Below are 19,120 nucleotides of genomic sequence, written 5' to 3'. Positions count from 1 at the left end.
TAAACATACATAAAAATAAGATCCCGGCGAATTGAGAAACTTCTCCTCTTTTTTGAAAAAGTCAGTAAAAAAAAATACTGAGGTAGCGATCGTAAGTAACAGGAAAAAGTATAAAGCTGTGTTAGACTAGGAACGTGCAGTAACTTATTTGGAAGATGATATGACTGTCGTAGGAAGACAAAATAAATGGTCTGGTATGGAAGTATTAGGAATCAATTGAATCTTGCCATAATTAAACACGGACAACATTAAAGAGCCTAGAATTTACGACAAATTGATTGAAACATGAACATTTCATCATCGCTAGATAAGCAACTAGATTAACGAAAGGTTAGTAGGATTATAGCTTATCAATCGTAATGTCGTTAGGGTTAATTGATCCAGTCGTACCATAGTACCGGCTTAGGAAAACGATTAGTAACCACAAGACTATCATTAGTACGGAACTATTAAAATCTTCATTACTTATAGAAACATAAACGTCGGTCGGTACTTCTATAAAGGGGTTAAAGTTTAAGGAGCATGGTGATAAAGCTATAATCATCCAAAATGATTTTACATTGTAGGTAATCATCATCTGCCTAGTCTTTTCCCAACTGTGTAGGGTTCGGCTTCCAGTCTAACCGACTAACAGTGTTTTACAGGGAGCGACTGCCTATCCGATCTCTTTAACCCAGTTACTCGGGCAACCTAAAGGCTGGTTATGAGACTTCCTGGCTTCTGGTTACCCGTAACGACTGCCAAAAATATCCAAATGATAGCCGGGACCTACAGTTTATCTTGTCCTCCTAAACACGGTCATTGGTGCCAAGAAATACTTAGAAAGTACATACAAACTTAGAAAAGTTGCACACTTATACCTGAGAGATTTGTTCTTTACCCACTAGGCCACAATAATTTTGTTGCGCAATATAAATTTTCCATAGCCCACAATACTGCGTTGAAACCCTATTTATTCTCCGTCTAATAGATAAGTGTGAATTATCACAAATCCCTCACACAAGTTAGTATTATACCAATTAAACTAATCTTTACTATAATTACTCTTGGTATAAACACTGGAGTAGTGCAGTAAAATGTTTTATTGTATACTGAGATAATATAATGTCAATTGTATAATGTCTGTATTGACTCATCTGTTTGTATGAAAACAAAAATTTGTCCTTGGAGTAGGAGGAGCTTCAGCCTTGAAGACGATATTGTTATCTAGTTTTTGTATTATTCAGACCTCGGACACTATCTCAATATTTTCTCATACTTTGTACTTTGTCATTTGAATATCTTCAGCAGTCATTACGGATAGTCAGAAGCCAGAAAGTCTGACAACCAGTCTTGCCTAGAAAGCTAGCCCGGATAACTGGGTTGATGATGTCAGATAGGCAGTCGCTCTATTAAAACTCCGATACTCAGCTGCAATATAACAAGACCTATAACCAAATATTTTAAGAGCCTCTCTTGACCCTGTCTTGATATAACCTTGTTATATCGATCAATATACAAGGGCTCTCCCAAATGGAAAATTCAATAATTCACCACAAGGGAATTCTTTATCATATACTCACTTTATTTTCACTAGTCTTACGTGACCCGATTTCAGGTAATTCATTTACGGGACGTAATTTTCAGTTAACAAGCTTATCGAATTTTAAATTAAGTTTTCGTCTATACATATACATATTATTCCTTGTAGTTCTTAAGTTCGTTCTAAAGCACGAATATTCGCACATTTGTCCGAGAACCGAATATTAGACCGAATATGTATCCCTGCCGAGGCTGCGGGATTGTGCGAAAGAGTTACCACGGCCCTGGTAAATAAAGAGCTTAAGAAGGAACATGGTGGGTTTTAGTCAGTAAGTGTCTGACACTCCTTCAAGCGGCACCCTTCGGGACTGGTCATTTGATGATTCCGAATAAAAAAAAAGACCTAATATTTTATTAGAAATGGAATTTTTCAAGAAAAATAGGGCAAGGGAAAAATTATAGCCGAAACTTTGTTCCAAATAAAGAAGAGAATATTGCACTACATTCAAAATCAAATAACGTAGCTGACATGATTGAACCAGCAAATTGTGTGATGGCAAATGAAGCCATACTTGGTCTGATTGCAGGGCATTCGTAGTGAATTGCATTATACTAGTAACTATCCGTTCTACAAACATAAGAACAAAATTACAGTATTTTTAGATCATTGTACATCCTCATTCTCTTAGGTTTCCATATTATGGATACTTTGGGACCCTTTGAAAATGGCATGCAAAGTTTGTATCGATGAATGCAATTTTTGCAATAATTAAAAGTCTTATTTCGACATACGAAAGTTAGTATCATTAATGCATAACAAAATAACCATGTTATTGCCAATAACATCTGCAATGGTTATGCAACCATTAGATAAGAAACTAAACGCTGCCAAAAAAGCAACAAAACAACAACATGTTGTTACAATTATTATTATGTACTAAACAAATCTATTGACAAATACTTGTAAAGATGTCCATAACAAAGCCGCTATGGATCCAAACAAAGCTAATAACTTTGATTAAACTATTTACGAGGCACAATCATAGATAAGCAACAGTTACAATTAATTTACTAACGCCTATCCCAATATCCTATCCATCGATTGATTTGATTAACAGAGATACAATTGTGACATTAGCTCCATACAAGTAATGTCAAGTGAACAAAACAACAGATTGCATATTGGGAACGGACGTTAAACAATTGCAATCAAATCGAAACAACTAAAGATAATATAATTGCCTCAGACATTACTAATGAGGATTTATCTTAAAACAAATAAATCGAGAAAACAACAACGATTTATCGACTACACACGTGTAAGTGTAAGTATTCTAAATAGATTTTCATTAATGACCTACTTTGACGTTATGAGTACATAAGTCCTAATTTATCGCTACTCCATAAGAAGTCCAAATAAATCAATGTTATAATAACACTGATATTTTATGGATCTTGGGTTGGACATCTTCAGAAAACCGTGGTCAAATCTCCGTACAAAATAACTAAATTTAAAAGCAAGACTTTTCATTTTGGAACTCCTATAACGTGCTAAATAATCAAACAATCTTAAAAATATCCACTTCCATTATCCAACCTCAATTTGCCAGAACATCAAAACCGCATCAAGACTGCACGTGGAAAAAATTCCAACCAATCTAGTTACACCTACAGGAAATAATTCCTTCCTGAGACTTATATCCCCTATAAGGCCGGATTGTTCTCCAGTGCAGTCTATTTAGCTTTTCCTGCACCTGATTGCATAGTTGCATCAGCCTTGACTACTGGTTAAGGAAAATCTTGTCAATTGATCGCAAAACGCGACGGAGTAAATCTATAAAGTGGTGTGGGAATTACCGGCGTCCTATCATTAACTAACTGCGAAGGTTCAAGTTTCACAAGTTTTTATCAGTATCTATGATCCCGGAAAAATATATTCGGTTCATTTCGTAGTATACAGTTTTGTTTATCAGTGGGTTTTATTGTGAAATCGTATGTATCTTTATTCTTTTTATTAACATGTTTGTCATCCATATTGCCTGAACGAGACTTGTGTTGCAAGCAAGAGTGGATTCAAAAAACAATTAAAATTCAACTTAAGTGATTAATGGCAGTTTTGGAAAAGTTGTTTAAGGATCAGTCACTGTACTGTATGTCACGGCAAACGACAAAATCAGGTTTCTTAAATTCCAAAACAAGTTCATCTTAACTTTGGCCACAAAAATTTTGGGAAGTTTCGCAGTCCAAAAATATTGTGAATATGGCTTTGGAATTAAAAATTTACGAAAGAAGCGCATTATTGAGTATGTGAATTGATTGGTTTTTAATAAGATATAAAAAGTATAGTTCCAAACTCCCAATTTTAAATACAAACGACTAGTGATCAATACGCAGGATAGTAGATACCATTAGATATATCTTGATCCTATCTACACAAATACAGTTAGTATAAATGTGAAACAAAAGTACAAAGTTACGTATCGAGTCATTAATACGGGGTATTTAAAAGATATATGACTATGATATCTGATATACCTATCACAGACATACAAGATACTCAAGTTGCCAACATGGAACATGATACTAACCAATTAGTTGTTGATTATGAATCATATCCATTGCGCCTTACAATTGTCGTTTTATCTAAAAGATTAGGTTTAAGTATTCAGGTAGACCCTATCTTAGGATTAGCGAGTCAACGCTCGGTGACATTACAAGCGTTCAAGGTTACTTATACATGTAAGTATATTGTTTATTAGCATTGGACCTTGAAAAGTTGGAAAACATGCAGCCAAAACTGGCAAAGTACCAGAATAACAGCATAATCGGCTTAACGAAAAATATTCGGAATATTTTTCATACCCTTAGGTCATTTGGTAGCGGAAAATTTTGAACTACGATTTGGCAAACCAATTTCTAGAGTGGGAGTGACTCACCTTTGAAACAATAGAAAAACTTGAAGACACGTGTGGTTGAACCAAAAACTTCGCTTTTAATGACCTAAAAATGCAATCAGGTTGAGGAGGTAAGCCAAAACCGGAAAGTTTACTATCAAAACCCGTTACACAAGGAAAATACTGGTTGGGGGCACGGCTCGAATTCGGTTATTCCCAAACCACAAAAAACTAATTGGCGGAGGCTAGAAATAACTAGAAAAATCCGATTCTAGCCGGCTTGCATGGCATAAGCAACGTCAATCTTTATTATATGACTACCACGCCAATTCATTTGTGCAAAAAATAAGCATATGGATTTAACTAGTTTAAAGAAGTTGATAACTGTTGGACGATGAGTATGGCCTTCTTGAAGAATGCCATCTCCGTACAAACTTCAACTATGCAATACCTCACAAATCTGCGTACGCTTTTCATAAAAATCCAAACATTTTACTTCAAAATTCTACGACAAATAAGTAGCAAATGTACATGTAAAGTCGTCTGAACATAAGTGCTGTATGATGCAATTCCTCAATTTTTTTCATGACTACAGATACTGTATTGACATTTTCAAGCAACAAAAAACTGAATATTCAAAGACATACAATCGGTATATACAGCCTTGAAATTAAACATTATAATTGCATATGCAAACACTTTTTTAACAAGGAAAAAGGTCTGGTCACTGATGTCAGCAAAACGACTTTTACTGTAGCTAGTAGTCGTCATCATCTTCCTGCTCCTACCTATCCCTAGGTATTTCAGTTGGGGTCGGCGCAATATGTCATCTTCTTCTATGATCCTCTATCTGCCGATCTCTATCTATCGATCTTATTCATAGTCATCATCATCCACCCAGCCTTTTACCAACTATATTGGGGTCGGCTTCCAATCTAATCGGATGCAGCTGAGTACCAGTCCTTTTTTTAAAAGGAGCGACTGTCTATCTGATCTCCTCAATCCAGTTGCCTGGGTAATCGAATACCTCTAGGTAAGACTATCTACTTCATAGTCATACAACACTATTTTTACTGGAAAAAATATAAGTTGTCTACAGTTTTCGGCATCAAACTAATTACTTTTATCTTTGTCACGACCAAAGGTTTTACAAACAACATTGGACTTTGATTTATTATTTGTTTGTAATTTTTTTCTGAATAATTTAATCATAACGAGACGGGGTCAAGCGATAGTGTCGGCATGTCAACAGCGATGACGAATTAAATATTATTTTACGAAATATTGTGACGTTAAAGGAAAAACAAGAGCCTACAAAGCGGAAGAATTTGATTGGTTAGACAAGTGGTCCGATACAGGAAGTAGGTAGTTTTAAAGATTTGAAAAACTGCAACCCAGCAACATCAAAAAAACTCATATCGATTAAAAGCGGTTCAATTTAGCGATACAGGTAATTAATAAATTATTCATGCATATACTTAATCACGCCTCTCTTTGTGTACTTAGTTATGCATGACTGTACTCGTGTCAAATCAATTTATTAAAAAATGCAATCACATGTATTGTACCTACTAGGCAGATTCAGGGAAAACGTGAATTGAGAGATTGTTCGAAAACATTACAGCGACCTTGGAACATGAAGGGCTCTAGACGATACATGAGTGGATAATAGTCTGTAAGAGTCTGAAAATCTTTTCTGCTCAACCCACTTGACTATATTAAAGCAAATATGTAAAAAGAAGTAAGAGAAAATCCATTAAAAATTACCAGAAGACAACTACCTGATCCTGAACAATCTAACAAACCCGTGAACGTTTATTTTGGCACTGCAAAAGCACACATTACAATAATTTTGGTACTTGACGTGTGCAAGATGCTCACACACCCATAAAAAGCAACGGATGTCGTGCTGTAGCTATAATGAAACCCATTAATGTATATGATGCAATTATTCATAAGTGTGAAATTAATGATAGCTATGTTAACGATGAAAGCAATAATAATTGCAATCCGCATAGCATCCTGACACAAACAAATTGGTTTCACACGCTTTAAATTATCGTTCCTAAATATTTCAGCGATAATTAATCTGGTATATGAAAACTTGGCTTGGAGACCAAGTACAGAATGATATATTCCATAAGATCTCGTTACAGGTATTGAAATGGGCCTGGATTCGCAGACGTTACGTAGATTCTGACAGAACTATTATTATTTTGCTTTAAACCAAGATATTTTAGTGTCCGATTGTTATTGTATTGTCTGGCTAACGATTCATATTTTTGTCTTTGCCAATGCCGATTGCACTTTACCGGCCTTGGTCAATCCTCTTACTAAGCTGATTAGGTATGCTTGGCTTGTAAATCACATCCACGATCACTCGATGTAATTTGACAACCAAAATGTACGACACTACTTATATTTTCATCCCTTTCTCTACTATTCCGACTTCTAAAACAAGTCAGACAGAATAATACAAAACGGATCTATTTTAAGTGATTATTTCTTTAAGTCACGCTATGCCACTGAGAATTCTCCGTCCTTTTCAGTAACTTATCGGGATTAGTCAGTCACTCATGTTGACTGAAGGACCAACTAGACAATTGTGGAGAAATGTTTATAATGTTTTATTTTATATTTGTCCTCTTGGGATGATCATATAGCAAAGAAAGAAAAGCGTATGAACCAGTTATGAAAAGTCTTTTGATTTCCAGTACTTAAGGAATTATTAAAAAAAGCAAATTTTCTCGATGATTTTGCGTCGGGTCTGATTGAGGAAAAACGTATGTTATATGCAGATGTTACGTTTTCCTCAAATATGACGTTAAAGGGAAAATTTCTATAAAATGAAGCTACGAGTCATTTTACTGAGTTTCATTTCCCACAAGCAATACTTTCGAATTATATCAGCTTATTATTCGCTTACATGTTACAGCCCATATAATATTTAGGTGCCGATTTTATGCAGAGGTAAATTGTTGGTTGTAGTACATTATGTGGAACTGGAATTCCAGTGATATATCACTGTGAGAAATTATGTTATGCAATAAAACGCAAGCGACAAGAGTAAAAGATAGTCATACATACCTACATCACACACAACATAATTTCTACTATAAACTCTCAAGGTTCATAGAAAAGTACAAGAACTACTTAGAATAATACGTAACCTATACAACCTCTTTTGTAAAGATGAGTAAATTACATACCAAAGTCAAGGTAAGTCTGTGGTAAGGCGCATAAACAATGTTGCGTATAAGGAAAATTTGCCGCCATGACACGTAAAAAGAGCGGGAAAACTGTCATTATCTTTTTTCTATTATATTTACTAAGTATTTTTTTGCTGCCTAAGTACTTAAAAATACTTAGTGCTAAAATGTAAATAAAGTCAGAAGTGTTATGGTCAAAACCTGCATTTTTTTTTATTTAGTTTCTTTTTATGGTCGCTTATTTTCTTTCTTTTTTTTAACCTTCAACATACTTCTAAAGATATGGAATAAATTGTTGATTTATCATATTTTGCTATTTTAATGCAGGGTTTTTTTTCAATATTATACAGAATTTTCTCTTTATATTTCAAAAAAATATAAAATAGTTTCTTAAGACCGAGTTTTTTTAATCTGTTCGTTTCCAATGTGACTTCGTTGTCACCCAGTAACAAATTGGATTAATATTAACTTTATTATCGTACATAATCTACAATACACGCTTTCCTTTCAGATATGCACTTGATAAAGACAGAATTGCATGAATTTGCGATTTCAACCAAAGATAATCTATTTATGACTGATATTTTTCCACCGATAAATAAGTCTCGAGTCTGGAAACTGTATCTTATGTTACGTAACAAAACAAATGTTATAAAACTTGTCTAAAATCATCTAGAACAGAAAAAAACACTTCCTGATATTCAAAAGAGAAAGTAAAAACTCGTACCAGTTTTATTTGTTTTTATAGAAAAATATAAAATGCATCTGCTATAGTGTAAATGTACCTACAACGTGCTAGCCGGTTTGATGTGGTTTCCTGTAGTTTCAGAACCATTAGGGTACAAACAAAGAAACAAAAAAACTATTCGGCTTTATTATATTAGTAAAGATTAAGTTATCTCAATTCTAGACATTGTTGTAAAGATTAAAACAAACCACATAAATTAATCTTTAGTGAATGTTGTAAAGTTAAGATTAGATTTCCAAGATCCGGCACTCTTTATCAACAGAAAAATGATTTTCAAAATAAATATTGTATTTTATTTTCATAAATGAAAAAAAATGCAAAATTATCTCTTATTTGCGACTCTAAGGGCCAAAAATATTTCAATAAAAAATATCCTGCCATTTACCTTTTTAAAATTAAAAAAAAAAAAAACAAAAGATTGTCATCTTTTGGGGCCTTAGAGTCGTAGAAAGGTCACTGAAGGTAATTTTCTTTTTTTATTTGAAAATATTTGTACAAAACGTGAATAAAACAATTTCGCATTGTTAACACCTACACGATCAGCTAAAAAAACTTAATCAAACGAAACGATTTGTTAGAACGCTATCTGCCTTCATATCTCTATGTATTTTCGATATTGCTTTTTTTCGAGGTTTTCAGAAAACTGGATGCATCTAGAATAAACTGGCGTTTGCATTTTGCCGACAAAGTTATTATAGGCGATCTGATAAATGGTAGGAGGTTTTTCTCTTCATCATCTGCCTGCCCTTTTCCCAACTATGTTAGACCCCAACTAGGTAGGCTTTCAGTCTAACGGGATGCAGCTGAATATAGTTACCGGCACGGATATTGAGCTCTCGGCGGAAGAGTGGGGATCGCTTTGCACACTGTAAACATAAGGCAATAAACCAATAAATCGCTTCTGCGCAGGTGAAGGTCAGGGCTCAATATCCGTGCCGATAACTATACTTACCAGTGTTTTTCCCTTATCATTAAGAAATGGATTTTAATGCGAATGTAATGTAAACTTAATTTTGTAAACAATAAACCACATACTTAATGATAGCTATCGTATTTCTGAGAAAGATAAGTTAAAGTCGTCAAAATCTAATCAAAGTTAAAGTTAAGGCCAGTTTAATGTTTTGAGTGGGCCCTCATAAATATGAAGATGAAGTTATTTTAAATAAAAAAAAAACACTGTCTATATAAACCCTTTTTCAGCTATTGAGTAGGTTAATATAGTTATGCAAATATTACATTTCGTATTTTAGGACCAAAATTAAATTATCAAAATGTAATTTATTATTAGTCGAGTCAACAAATCAATATCATAACATTTTTCTTTAAGTCTCTTTAAATTATTACATTAAAATATAATTTTCCTTTATGATTTAAAGACAGTAAATTTCATCATTTCTGTTTACATTTTCCTCAATTTCCTCGACGGTAATCTACTTTCTAGTGCTTGCTAAGCAATCGACATGCTACTTATAAATGTAGATACCAATGCCGGTTATTTTCTTTAAAAAAGGAAGTAGATAACACTACATACATTTTTATTGGTTCAACAAAAGTGAAAAGTCGATTACCTTGATCTAGTATTTGTAAATTATTCTCAGTAACCTGTAATTTATATTTTAACAATATTTCATTTTGATAAATCAAGCGTACTTTGTAAATTACGAGTGAAAACATACCTCTTTCCATTTAGAAAAAAAATATATCACTGGCCGAAAGAAAAAAAATCACTTCACGTAACCACTTCAAATATTTCGGCGCGAAATTCGATTTTCGAACACTCAAAACGCGCTCATGCTCGCGGGAACTAGCAGTCGGACTGGAGGCGCGGCGGCTTACACACCCACGCCACGCTTATCAGTACCGTACAATGACGTATGAAATTTAGGTATAAAACAATAATTACGCGAACACAAACTCGTATATAATCATTATTGGCGACATAGCGCAATTTCGCGGTTTATCGCGACAGAATGTCGTCCAACAAAAGCCCTATTTATCGATCGATAATGAGTAGAACGCCAACGGATAACTGATGATAAGATTTATTCATATCCTTTTGTAAAATACTATCTAGCACGTCTATGGGTGATTTAATAAATATGTAAAAATTATCTTACGTAAGTTAGTTTTACTCTTGTCCCAAATGTGTTTCACATCACTCATTTTCACGAATATCACTAGCACAATGAACACTAGAGCAGGAATAAAGTTTTCACTATTCATCACGAACGTATGACCAAACTGACCAATAGCAAATTGTGTAAGGTTGATTAGTATAAAAATAGAACTTCAGGTACGGACACACTGGCCAAAAAATTTTAATTGCTTCATAAATTAAGTTACGCGGAAATTTTGGGATATTCGTCCATCAATACGGTCGTGTTTGCACTGATGATAAATTGCAGGTAATGTTGAATGAAACTAAGCTAGTAGGTACAATGGCAGACATCCAAAGAGTCTACATCATCTGTTATTGTCACCCCCTATAATTCATTGAACCAAAATAAATCATGTGGGAGTAGGAAAGGGACTACTTAGTGCAAGTATGATAAATGCTATGTATCTTCGATTACGTAACTCAAGTTTGGAGGCAAATATTTACGAAACAAATTGTCTGGTAATCCAAAAATAGTCGATCACGACAAAGTCAACAGACGTCATGAGCACACGCAATATTTTTTTCGCTACTCAGGAATCATGTGCGAGTCGACACAACAAGATATTTTCGTGAGTAAAGAAGCCAAATAAAAACACATTTAATGCCAAAGAAAGGAAGCAAGTTTTACTGCGTATGTGTCATCGCTGAGAGTACAAAAATCTTATAAATAAACTTGGAACTCTTCTTATTTGGGAGTCCGTGTGTCCCTAAAGTCATTGCTCTCGTGCGAAAACCGGCAAAATGATTTTGAAGTCAACTGTGACAGAAAAGTGACACATTGGCAAAGTCCAAACTACACACTACACATCCCAGGTTTGAATGAACTTTTCCTTATAACATGACAATAAAGAATCAATTAATCATAGTTCTGCGGAAAACTTGGAGGATCGAATAGAGGATGAAATGGAACCACCTGTGTTTTTTCCTTATGGTCACGAGAATAAAGTGCTTGTCATCCTGACAATGGATAAACATGATATAACCACACTCAACGAGTTTCACAATAAAACCAACACTTGATTTAGTCTAGTCGCATTATCAAAATCAACAACCAAAATAAAAAATATTGTATAAACAGCTTAAAACAATCCACCGTGCCCTTGATGTGCATCGCCTACGTCAATTTTATTTTTAAAATACAATTGCGTTGTTCAGCACAGGTGTCACAAGATGTGTTTTATTGCTTAAGCTATAAGTCTTACTTCATCATACTCATGGGAAAGCTATTTACTTTCATTCAGATCATGTGCCATGTGGTCTCCTGCTGAAAACGTGCCAATCTTCTAATAGTCGTTAAGAGATGAGGTATGCCCATCACGCTTGAGTTGAGTGACCAGAATTATTTTTGTTAATGACAACAACTTTGTAATCGTCTGACCATCCGATTTGCGTTATAAAGGCGTGCCCTTCGGAGATATTTTCATAATCTATACTAATATAATAAAGATGAAACATTTTATGACTGTTTTTGCCCTAAAGTCTCCGAAACTATAGAACCGATTTAAAAAATTCTTTCGCTATTGGAAAGCTACACTCTTACCAAGTAACATAGGCTATATTTTATCCCTTTACGGACAGAAGTTCCCACGCGAAAACGACTAGTTTTTAATGATGCCAACTTTGTAATCATCTGACCATCCGATTTGCGTTATAACGGCGTACTAGATCTTTTCATGCTCTTTCATAATGTTACATAAATACCTCGCAATCGTGACAGTATTCAAAGATAAAGCTAGTCCCCTCCTACAACTCATTATGCGGAATATAAAAACTTGCGTCAAAGCCACCTTGACAGCTAAAACCGCTTTCATAGCAGCCGGGGGTGTGTCCGATCCGCTTACGTAAACATGACTAGACCAAGGCCGATGACGTTTTTATTGCTCCGAAAATTGTGATGCCAATTTTTTTGGAGACTACGGAGATTCGTAAAAAGTTTGTTACCGATAAAGGGGGAGAGGAAATCAAAATTAAATAAAAAAACTCTGAAAAGCAATCACTTTATCGAAGGACCAAAATTTTTTGTGTTTTTGGAGTATGATTTCGAATGCACTGCGAGTGTGTGATATTGGAAAAAAACCTCAGGTCACTTAGCATTTTTTTTTTTTTGGATACAGGAAACAAATACTAAGACCCTGAAAACCTCGAGAAAAAATGGTGTTCATATGAAGGTCACCCCTTCACCAATACAAAATACTTTTAGAAACCAATGAACTCAGACTTGTACTAATAAAACAGCCACGCCTTCGACTTTTTGTGCACATTCTGAATACAAATAAAAACTCGTTTGCATTAACACTTTTCGAACCATGGAGAAGAAAATGACTAGCGGAGGTGCCATAACGGAAAATCTCCTAAGAAAGTAGCGCGCCAAAATGTGGGTGTACGGTGGACGGGGAAAGTTACTGTCTCCGCCCTTATACACCTTGTTTAGAACCCTCCCATTTTTGTAATAGGTAGCAAAAATCGTTGACAGATGTCTCAAGAAACCCGAACACCTCGTTAGTTCACTCGTAACTGATCGTTTATGGCATGCCTTCCGTACGTGTTTGACCAAGAAAGAGGCGCCTGACCTACCCGCCTTGCGGCATCTCCGCTAATCTTTCCTTACTCCGTGATTTAAACTTTTTCGAACGCATAAACAAGTGTGACGTCACAAGTCATGTTTGGCTATTTAGCAAGTTGTTAAAACACTTTTGTTTTCTTTAATCGAAATACCTAATACTAGAAATATTTATCGTTTTTATTATTGTTCCGTTTTTGCTCTATTTCAACACAGGATATTAGGGATTTCCCTTTGTTGCAATATGTTGGCAAACAAACGGCTTAAATCCTTGTTAATATTAAAAACGCAAAAACTTATCACGGTAGATAATCTATGCACCGATATGATCCCTTTTTCCTGTACCAACGAAATTATTTGGGAAGTGGGAGTTATTAAAATGGGTCTGACAAAATTGCAATAAATTTTGAAATTCGGAAATAACATTGGTTACTGGATCCCCAATTAACTTTTTCACTATAAAGTTACACATGTAACCACAGTTAATTTTTTTGCAGAAAACAAATAAAATCAGGGGAATATATGTATTTGTCTGGGTTATTGTTAAAATGCAGATATTGAAAGGGACTTACAGAAATTAGAACAAATAATAACAACGTGTTTCAAAGACAATTGTCTTTGTTGCAATCAGTTCAATGTCTCGTGTTAATTGTAATTTAAATACAGCAACTGCTGGATGACATCATGGTGCTAAATGTGCACAAATGGCAGAAAATCTCATTTATTTTAATTAGAAAAATAAAACCGTTTAACAATCTTTATCCACATTTACATAGGGCCATAATTTATCGAACTATGTCCAATTCCCTACAAAATTCTTTTTGTCGACGATTTTTCCGCGAAGTTTTTTTTTATACATTTTTAGAAGGCCTCGACCATGGTAGCGCTGGCGCAAACATTTATTAATTGGGTAAGTATTTAACATTGCAAATACTAGCGGTAATTGCCAAGAAGATCACTTTCAATCAAGAACACTATTTCTTATAATATCAAGATTTAGTACCTATAGATTATTTAATAGTTTTCACAGCCCATGTTAGTATGAAGTATCAAGAATTTAAACAATTAATATTTATGTTCAAAACATATGATATACCTCATAGTAATCAAGCTAATTGTCTGCACGTTTCTCCAATTAGTTGTTATCTTGTAAATGACAAATATTAAAAGCTGAGACTGGGCCGAGAGAGATCGGCCAAAGTGCAAAGGTTGGTACCAAAGTTCATTAGTTATATCTATTTAATGTGAAAATGATGTCATGGTTATGTGTAAGTATTTATTTACTTAGCACTATCTCTATACATACCAGTAATTTTAAAATGTAGTTTTGGGAAGTTTTTCTTATTTATTTAAAGTTCCATTCGAAATTATTTTATTAAATGAAATGCTAATGCATGGCTGCGGGATTGTTCGAAAGAGTTACCGCGGCCCTGGTACATAAAAGGCCTATGACGGAACACGACGGTTTTTAGTCAGTAAGAGTCTGACACTCCCTCACCGCTGGTAACCCACAGCGGGAGGGGTCATTTGATGAGTTTTGACGTTGTTAAAAAAAATGCATTATTTCCAATCTAGTATCTAATGTACTATTTAAAAATGATAGATATCAATATTGACTTTGAAAACTTGCATTAGTCCAGGATAAGAACATCGCTCAATCCATCCCTGTGTGAGAGGAGACCACAACCCAGCAGTGGGACGATAAAAAGGCTGATGACAATGAATCCAGAATAACGGTGTTTCTGATATTTTAGGATTATATGGAATATTAACAACTATGTGTAAATGAAATAATCAGTCACTTTTTATCTTAAACTGTTTGATAATGAAGAATATTTCAGCTGATAATGTTTTTAATCTGTATGTACAGTACCGATTAAAGAATGGCGCTATAAAAAATGGAATATTACCGAGGGGTAATATAAATTGGTACTTACTTAAATATATTTTTATAGTGCAATTTATGATTTGATTGACTAAGCTTTTTGAATTAAATAGTCTCAATCCAATATTATACAGTTTTAGAGGGCAAACATTGTAAGGCATGGAATAAGATAAATATAAGAGCATTAGAAGTTTCTGGAAATATTTCTATTAAGTATTGGTATAATGTAAACATAATTACTTAGTAAGGATTTCTTCTGAATTTATCAATGATTTTACTTGGAGTACTAATAGGAAGAAAATATTGTCAGATGGATGCCAACCAGGCTTCGTAAATATTAAAATTTAAGAACACATTAACAAATCTAAAAACCAATATTTATTGCAACTAATTTAAAATTAGTATGATTTTTCAATTATTTATTTATTGCCTTAATCGTTTTAAATATTACTATTTTGCAATTATTGCGGGTCCCCAGTAATTAAAATGAACTTATGTAATAGAGACAATCTAATTCTAAAATAGACTTTAATATTTATAAGACATCCTGGAATTCTAAGCTTTAGACCTTTCATAATAAAGCTTAAATTAGATTAGCTTTGGTCATCCAGTTAGAACTTTTTTGTATTTGGAATATAGCATCCAAGTAGGAGACTGGCTGAATGGTGCAATGAGGTCAATATTTAAGTAAATACTACAAATTCTTCTCTAGAATGCAGTTTATAAGCCCCTTTCTGTCATAATAATGCAGTATACGAAGTAGCCGGTCGAAAAAAAAATCCAAACAGGATCGGCAAATCGATACTTTTAACGTGTACATTTCTAGGGAGAAATGAGCCGTGACGAACGAAATTATAAAATAAATCTCAATTCAACATTAATCAGGGCCAGTTTCAGTAATAAATCAAATTTTGATTATACTCTTCTCACTTAACTTACACGTAATTATTTTTCTGAGATTTACGAATATTATAGACTTACCTCGATTAAATTACACTGTATAGTCTTAAAAATGCACAATTATCACAACACTGAGCTAGATTAACATGCTTTTCTGAATTATTTTAATTTATTTTATTCGGATCTATTTTACTGTGCAAAAGTATGCGAATGACGTATCCACAGACTAAATAAACAGCCAGACCCGATAATTATAGATGGTTAATCAGTTTACGGTATTCAAAAAAAAAAAGAATCGACTAAACTATTATGATCGAGGAATCGCAGTCGCGCTAAAACGGCTGAACCGATTGAGGTGTATTTGGCTTAGTTTACAGAGGTTACCCTACTACTAGAAATACAATACAATAGATATGAACAAAGGCTACGTTTTCTAGCAGCAGTGGAAAGCTTTAATGTTTCTAATAAATGAAAATTATTTTTTGTGAATTCTTACATGGACAGGCTAAAATCGACTAAAAATATTGTTCAGCACACTAATTTAATCAATGCTATTTGACAGCGTCAGACTCAATTTGACAAAGGACGCCAAAAATGACTGACATTTAATTTGTTTCCTTTTGTCTGATCTGTGTTCTTGTTGCATTGTTTATTTATTGAAACTATTTTACACATCATTTCCCATAGAAATAAAATATCTTACGAACAAAACAATACTTACAGAATGACGGCCGTAAATAACGCTCTAAAAAGCATCATAAATGGGGAGAAAGATTTTTGCTGCTTATGTCTCAGCACCATAGATGACAAACCGATTGGATTAGACGATGAAATTGTAGTCAATATAAATAATTATGATCATGAAATTGTAGTTTCAGAAGTGTTGAACTCTCTTTTTGATGAACAGGTGAAGTATTTCTTGTTTTCATTTATTTTTGGTAAATGCTGAATGAAAACACCAACTCAGTGCCGTTTTTCAAGTACCTAAATGCCTTTGTAAGATTTAGTTTTACATGTTCTGACTTTTTTATATGAATGTCCAAGATATAAAGAAACCGGGTCAGTGGGTCGTCTTAGGGGCGGAGGATCCTTACTGTTTTTTTTTTTTTTATAATATCTTTATTTATTTCCAGATGTGCAACTACATAAGTACATTTGACACATTATGTGATCAATGCATAAGTTCCGCGATAAGTTCGTACAAATTCAAAATTAGCAGTGAAAGAAACGCTACATATCTTACTAACGTATTTGATGGCATCGCAAACAACTTTGAATATGCTACGGATGAGCTATATGATGCGAAATCTCTATATGTCTCACTTAACCTTGAAGACTTCACAAGCAAACAATATTATGATACAAAAAAGATTAGCACTACAAGGGCAGCATTACGCAGATACCGCACTTTAGACAACACACCAAAAACAAACGTAGAAGATTTTATCCTCAAAGCAATTAAAAAAGAAGAGGATGATGAAAAAACTGAACGAAGAAAGAGGAAAAAACATAAAGTTGATATTCCAACAAGAGATATGCTGTGGGACAAAAATAATCCAGATCTATTTAGGTGTAAAGAGTGCTTTAAAGATTATCTAACGGTATGGAATTTGAGGAACCATTTCATAAGAGTACATGCACCTAAAGTCTTTAAATGTCCAGAATGTCCTAGAAGTTATGGGTCAGCTGCGTTTTTAGAAGCGCACAAGTTTGAAAGTCATTGCACCGTAGTTTGCAGTGAGTGCGGGAAAACTTTCTACAATCGCCATACTCTAAAAATGCATGAGATGGGTCATCACTTGTCTCTAGTTTGTCAGGACTGTGGCCGAGTTTACAAGAATAAAAGCACATTTAAAAAGCATATTGAGCTGAATGTATGCGGACAAGAGTCGAGGGCTCATCCGTCTGAGGCTAAATTCACCTGTGACTATTGCAGCAAGAAATATACTCAAAAAGTTTCTCTTCGAGTTCACATACAGTACGAACATGGGAACTATAAGGCTCATATTTGCGAATGGTGCGGTAAAAAATTCTGGGCACAGAGCAGATTAAAAGCACATATTGTAAAACACACTAGAGAAAAAAACTATCCTTGCTCAACTTGCGGACGTAAGTTTGTCAGTAAAGAGTCTCTTTTGTACCATACAAGGACTCATACTGGTGAAAAACCTTACAAATGTCCGCATTGTAATAGCAGATTTCTTTCTGCTTCTCGTAGATCCGATCATGTGAAACGGCAACACCTAGGTGCAACTCTAGAATGCGATATATGTCACAGTAAATTTAATTCTAGAACATTCCTAATTAAACATAAAAAATCACATACAAAGCCTAGTGATAGTAAACTTAATTTTACTTACAAAGCTTTAGAAAGTAAGGAGGTGAAATTAAATTATAGAGATCAAATGAAAACTCTTTTGAAGACTGAACCAGAGACAAAAGGTAATCTATGGCAGATGGATGTGGTGAAGGTAGTTGGAGATTCTATTCCTGGTTTACAGAAAATTATAGAATCTAGTGAGGCGAATTTAAATCAATTGACTAGGCAGGTCTATCATGATGAAGACAGTCAACAGTCTGAAGATGGAAAAGTGTATTTAGAAGTATCTGATGATACCGAAGACTATATTAAGATATTAGGAGTATAGAGAATTATATTTATTTTTGTATTTTGTTTGAATGTAATATCAAGTAATTTATGTGTTTTGGTTGATTGATGATTACACTATTAAAGTACAAAGGAAACTGTTTTTGTATTTCTTGAATAAATAATTTAAAGTTTTTCCAGGCTCCGTTTCCCAAAAGTAATACTGCAAGTACTAACCTTCCCAAGTATCTTCTACCAATCGATTGTGTTATTAATTTTCAAGGAGTTTCGTATACCTACCTAATATTTATGCCTCGCAGATTGAGCAACTAAAAGTTTATGCACCAGTACCTGCGTAATAGAAGAGGATTTGGTTTTACATAAGATTTCCAATATTATATCCTACCAATACCGCGTGTTAAATTAATGGCATTGAAAGAGATTTCTTGACTCGGCCTAACGAGCTTTGGTGGCCTGTTGCGGACTCTAGACAATATTTAAGGAGCCAGATCGACCACGATAACCGTTGGAAAAAAACCATACTTTTTCTTGCAAGAGCCATTGCAAAGGTCTTTTTGTTGTACCGTATCTGCATAAAGGTCAGATTTATCTATAAAAGGCTAGGATGAGTAACAGCGTTCCTTGGCTTCATAATCTA

At 34.2% G+C, this 19,120-nt stretch overlaps 2 protein-coding genes across 5 annotated transcripts in view; one reads left to right on the top strand and one right to left on the bottom strand.

Annotated features, from left to right (window-relative positions):
• The window catches only part of LOC110382005 (glycerol kinase 3), a 30,826-nt gene extending 14,706 nt beyond the window's left edge, over positions 1-16,120 (bottom strand). For 2 of the 4 annotated variants that reach the window (XM_064042314.1, XM_064042311.1), the window contains exon 1: positions 10,490-10,801. In XM_064042314.1, the coding sequence (XP_063898384.1) occupies positions 10,490-10,595 (106 nt within the window). In that variant the 5' untranslated portion in view covers positions 10,596-10,801. Of the gene's footprint in view, positions 1-10,048; positions 10,265-10,489; positions 10,802-15,956 lie in introns of those variants that run through there. The other 2 variants (XM_064042313.1, XM_064042312.1) reach the window with 2 other exon arrangements.
• A 345-nt stretch (positions 16,121-16,465) lies between these two features.
• Positions 16,466-18,631, top strand: LOC110382008 (zinc finger protein 2). Its single transcript, XM_021342458.3, has 2 exons — positions 16,466-16,782; positions 17,009-18,631. The coding sequence occupies exons 1-2, from the start codon at positions 16,600-16,602 to the stop codon at positions 18,521-18,523; spliced, it is 1,698 nt and encodes a 565-aa protein (XP_021198133.3). The 5' UTR covers positions 16,466-16,599; the 3' UTR covers positions 18,524-18,631.
• The last annotated feature ends 489 nt before the right edge of the window (positions 18,632-19,120 follow it).

The sequence above is a fragment of the Helicoverpa armigera genome, chromosome 28 (assembly GCF_030705265.1).
Source record: "Helicoverpa armigera isolate CAAS_96S chromosome 28, ASM3070526v1, whole genome shotgun sequence".
In the NCBI taxonomy this organism is placed as follows: Eukaryota; Metazoa; Arthropoda; class Insecta; order Lepidoptera; family Noctuidae; genus Helicoverpa; species Helicoverpa armigera.
Note: the sequence above shows the minus strand (reverse complement) of the source record. Positions and strands in the feature narration are given on the sequence as shown.

Excerpts from the sequence above, each read along its gene's own strand:
- LOC110382008 (XM_021342458.3), top strand. The coding sequence starts at position 16,600 with ATGACGGCCGTAAATAACGCTCTAAAAAGCATCATAAATGGGGAGAAA. Across the intron at positions 16,783-17,008 it reads ACTCTCTTTTTGATGAACAG|ATGTGCAACTACATAAGTAC; the intron begins GTGAAGTATTTC and ends ATTTATTTCCAG.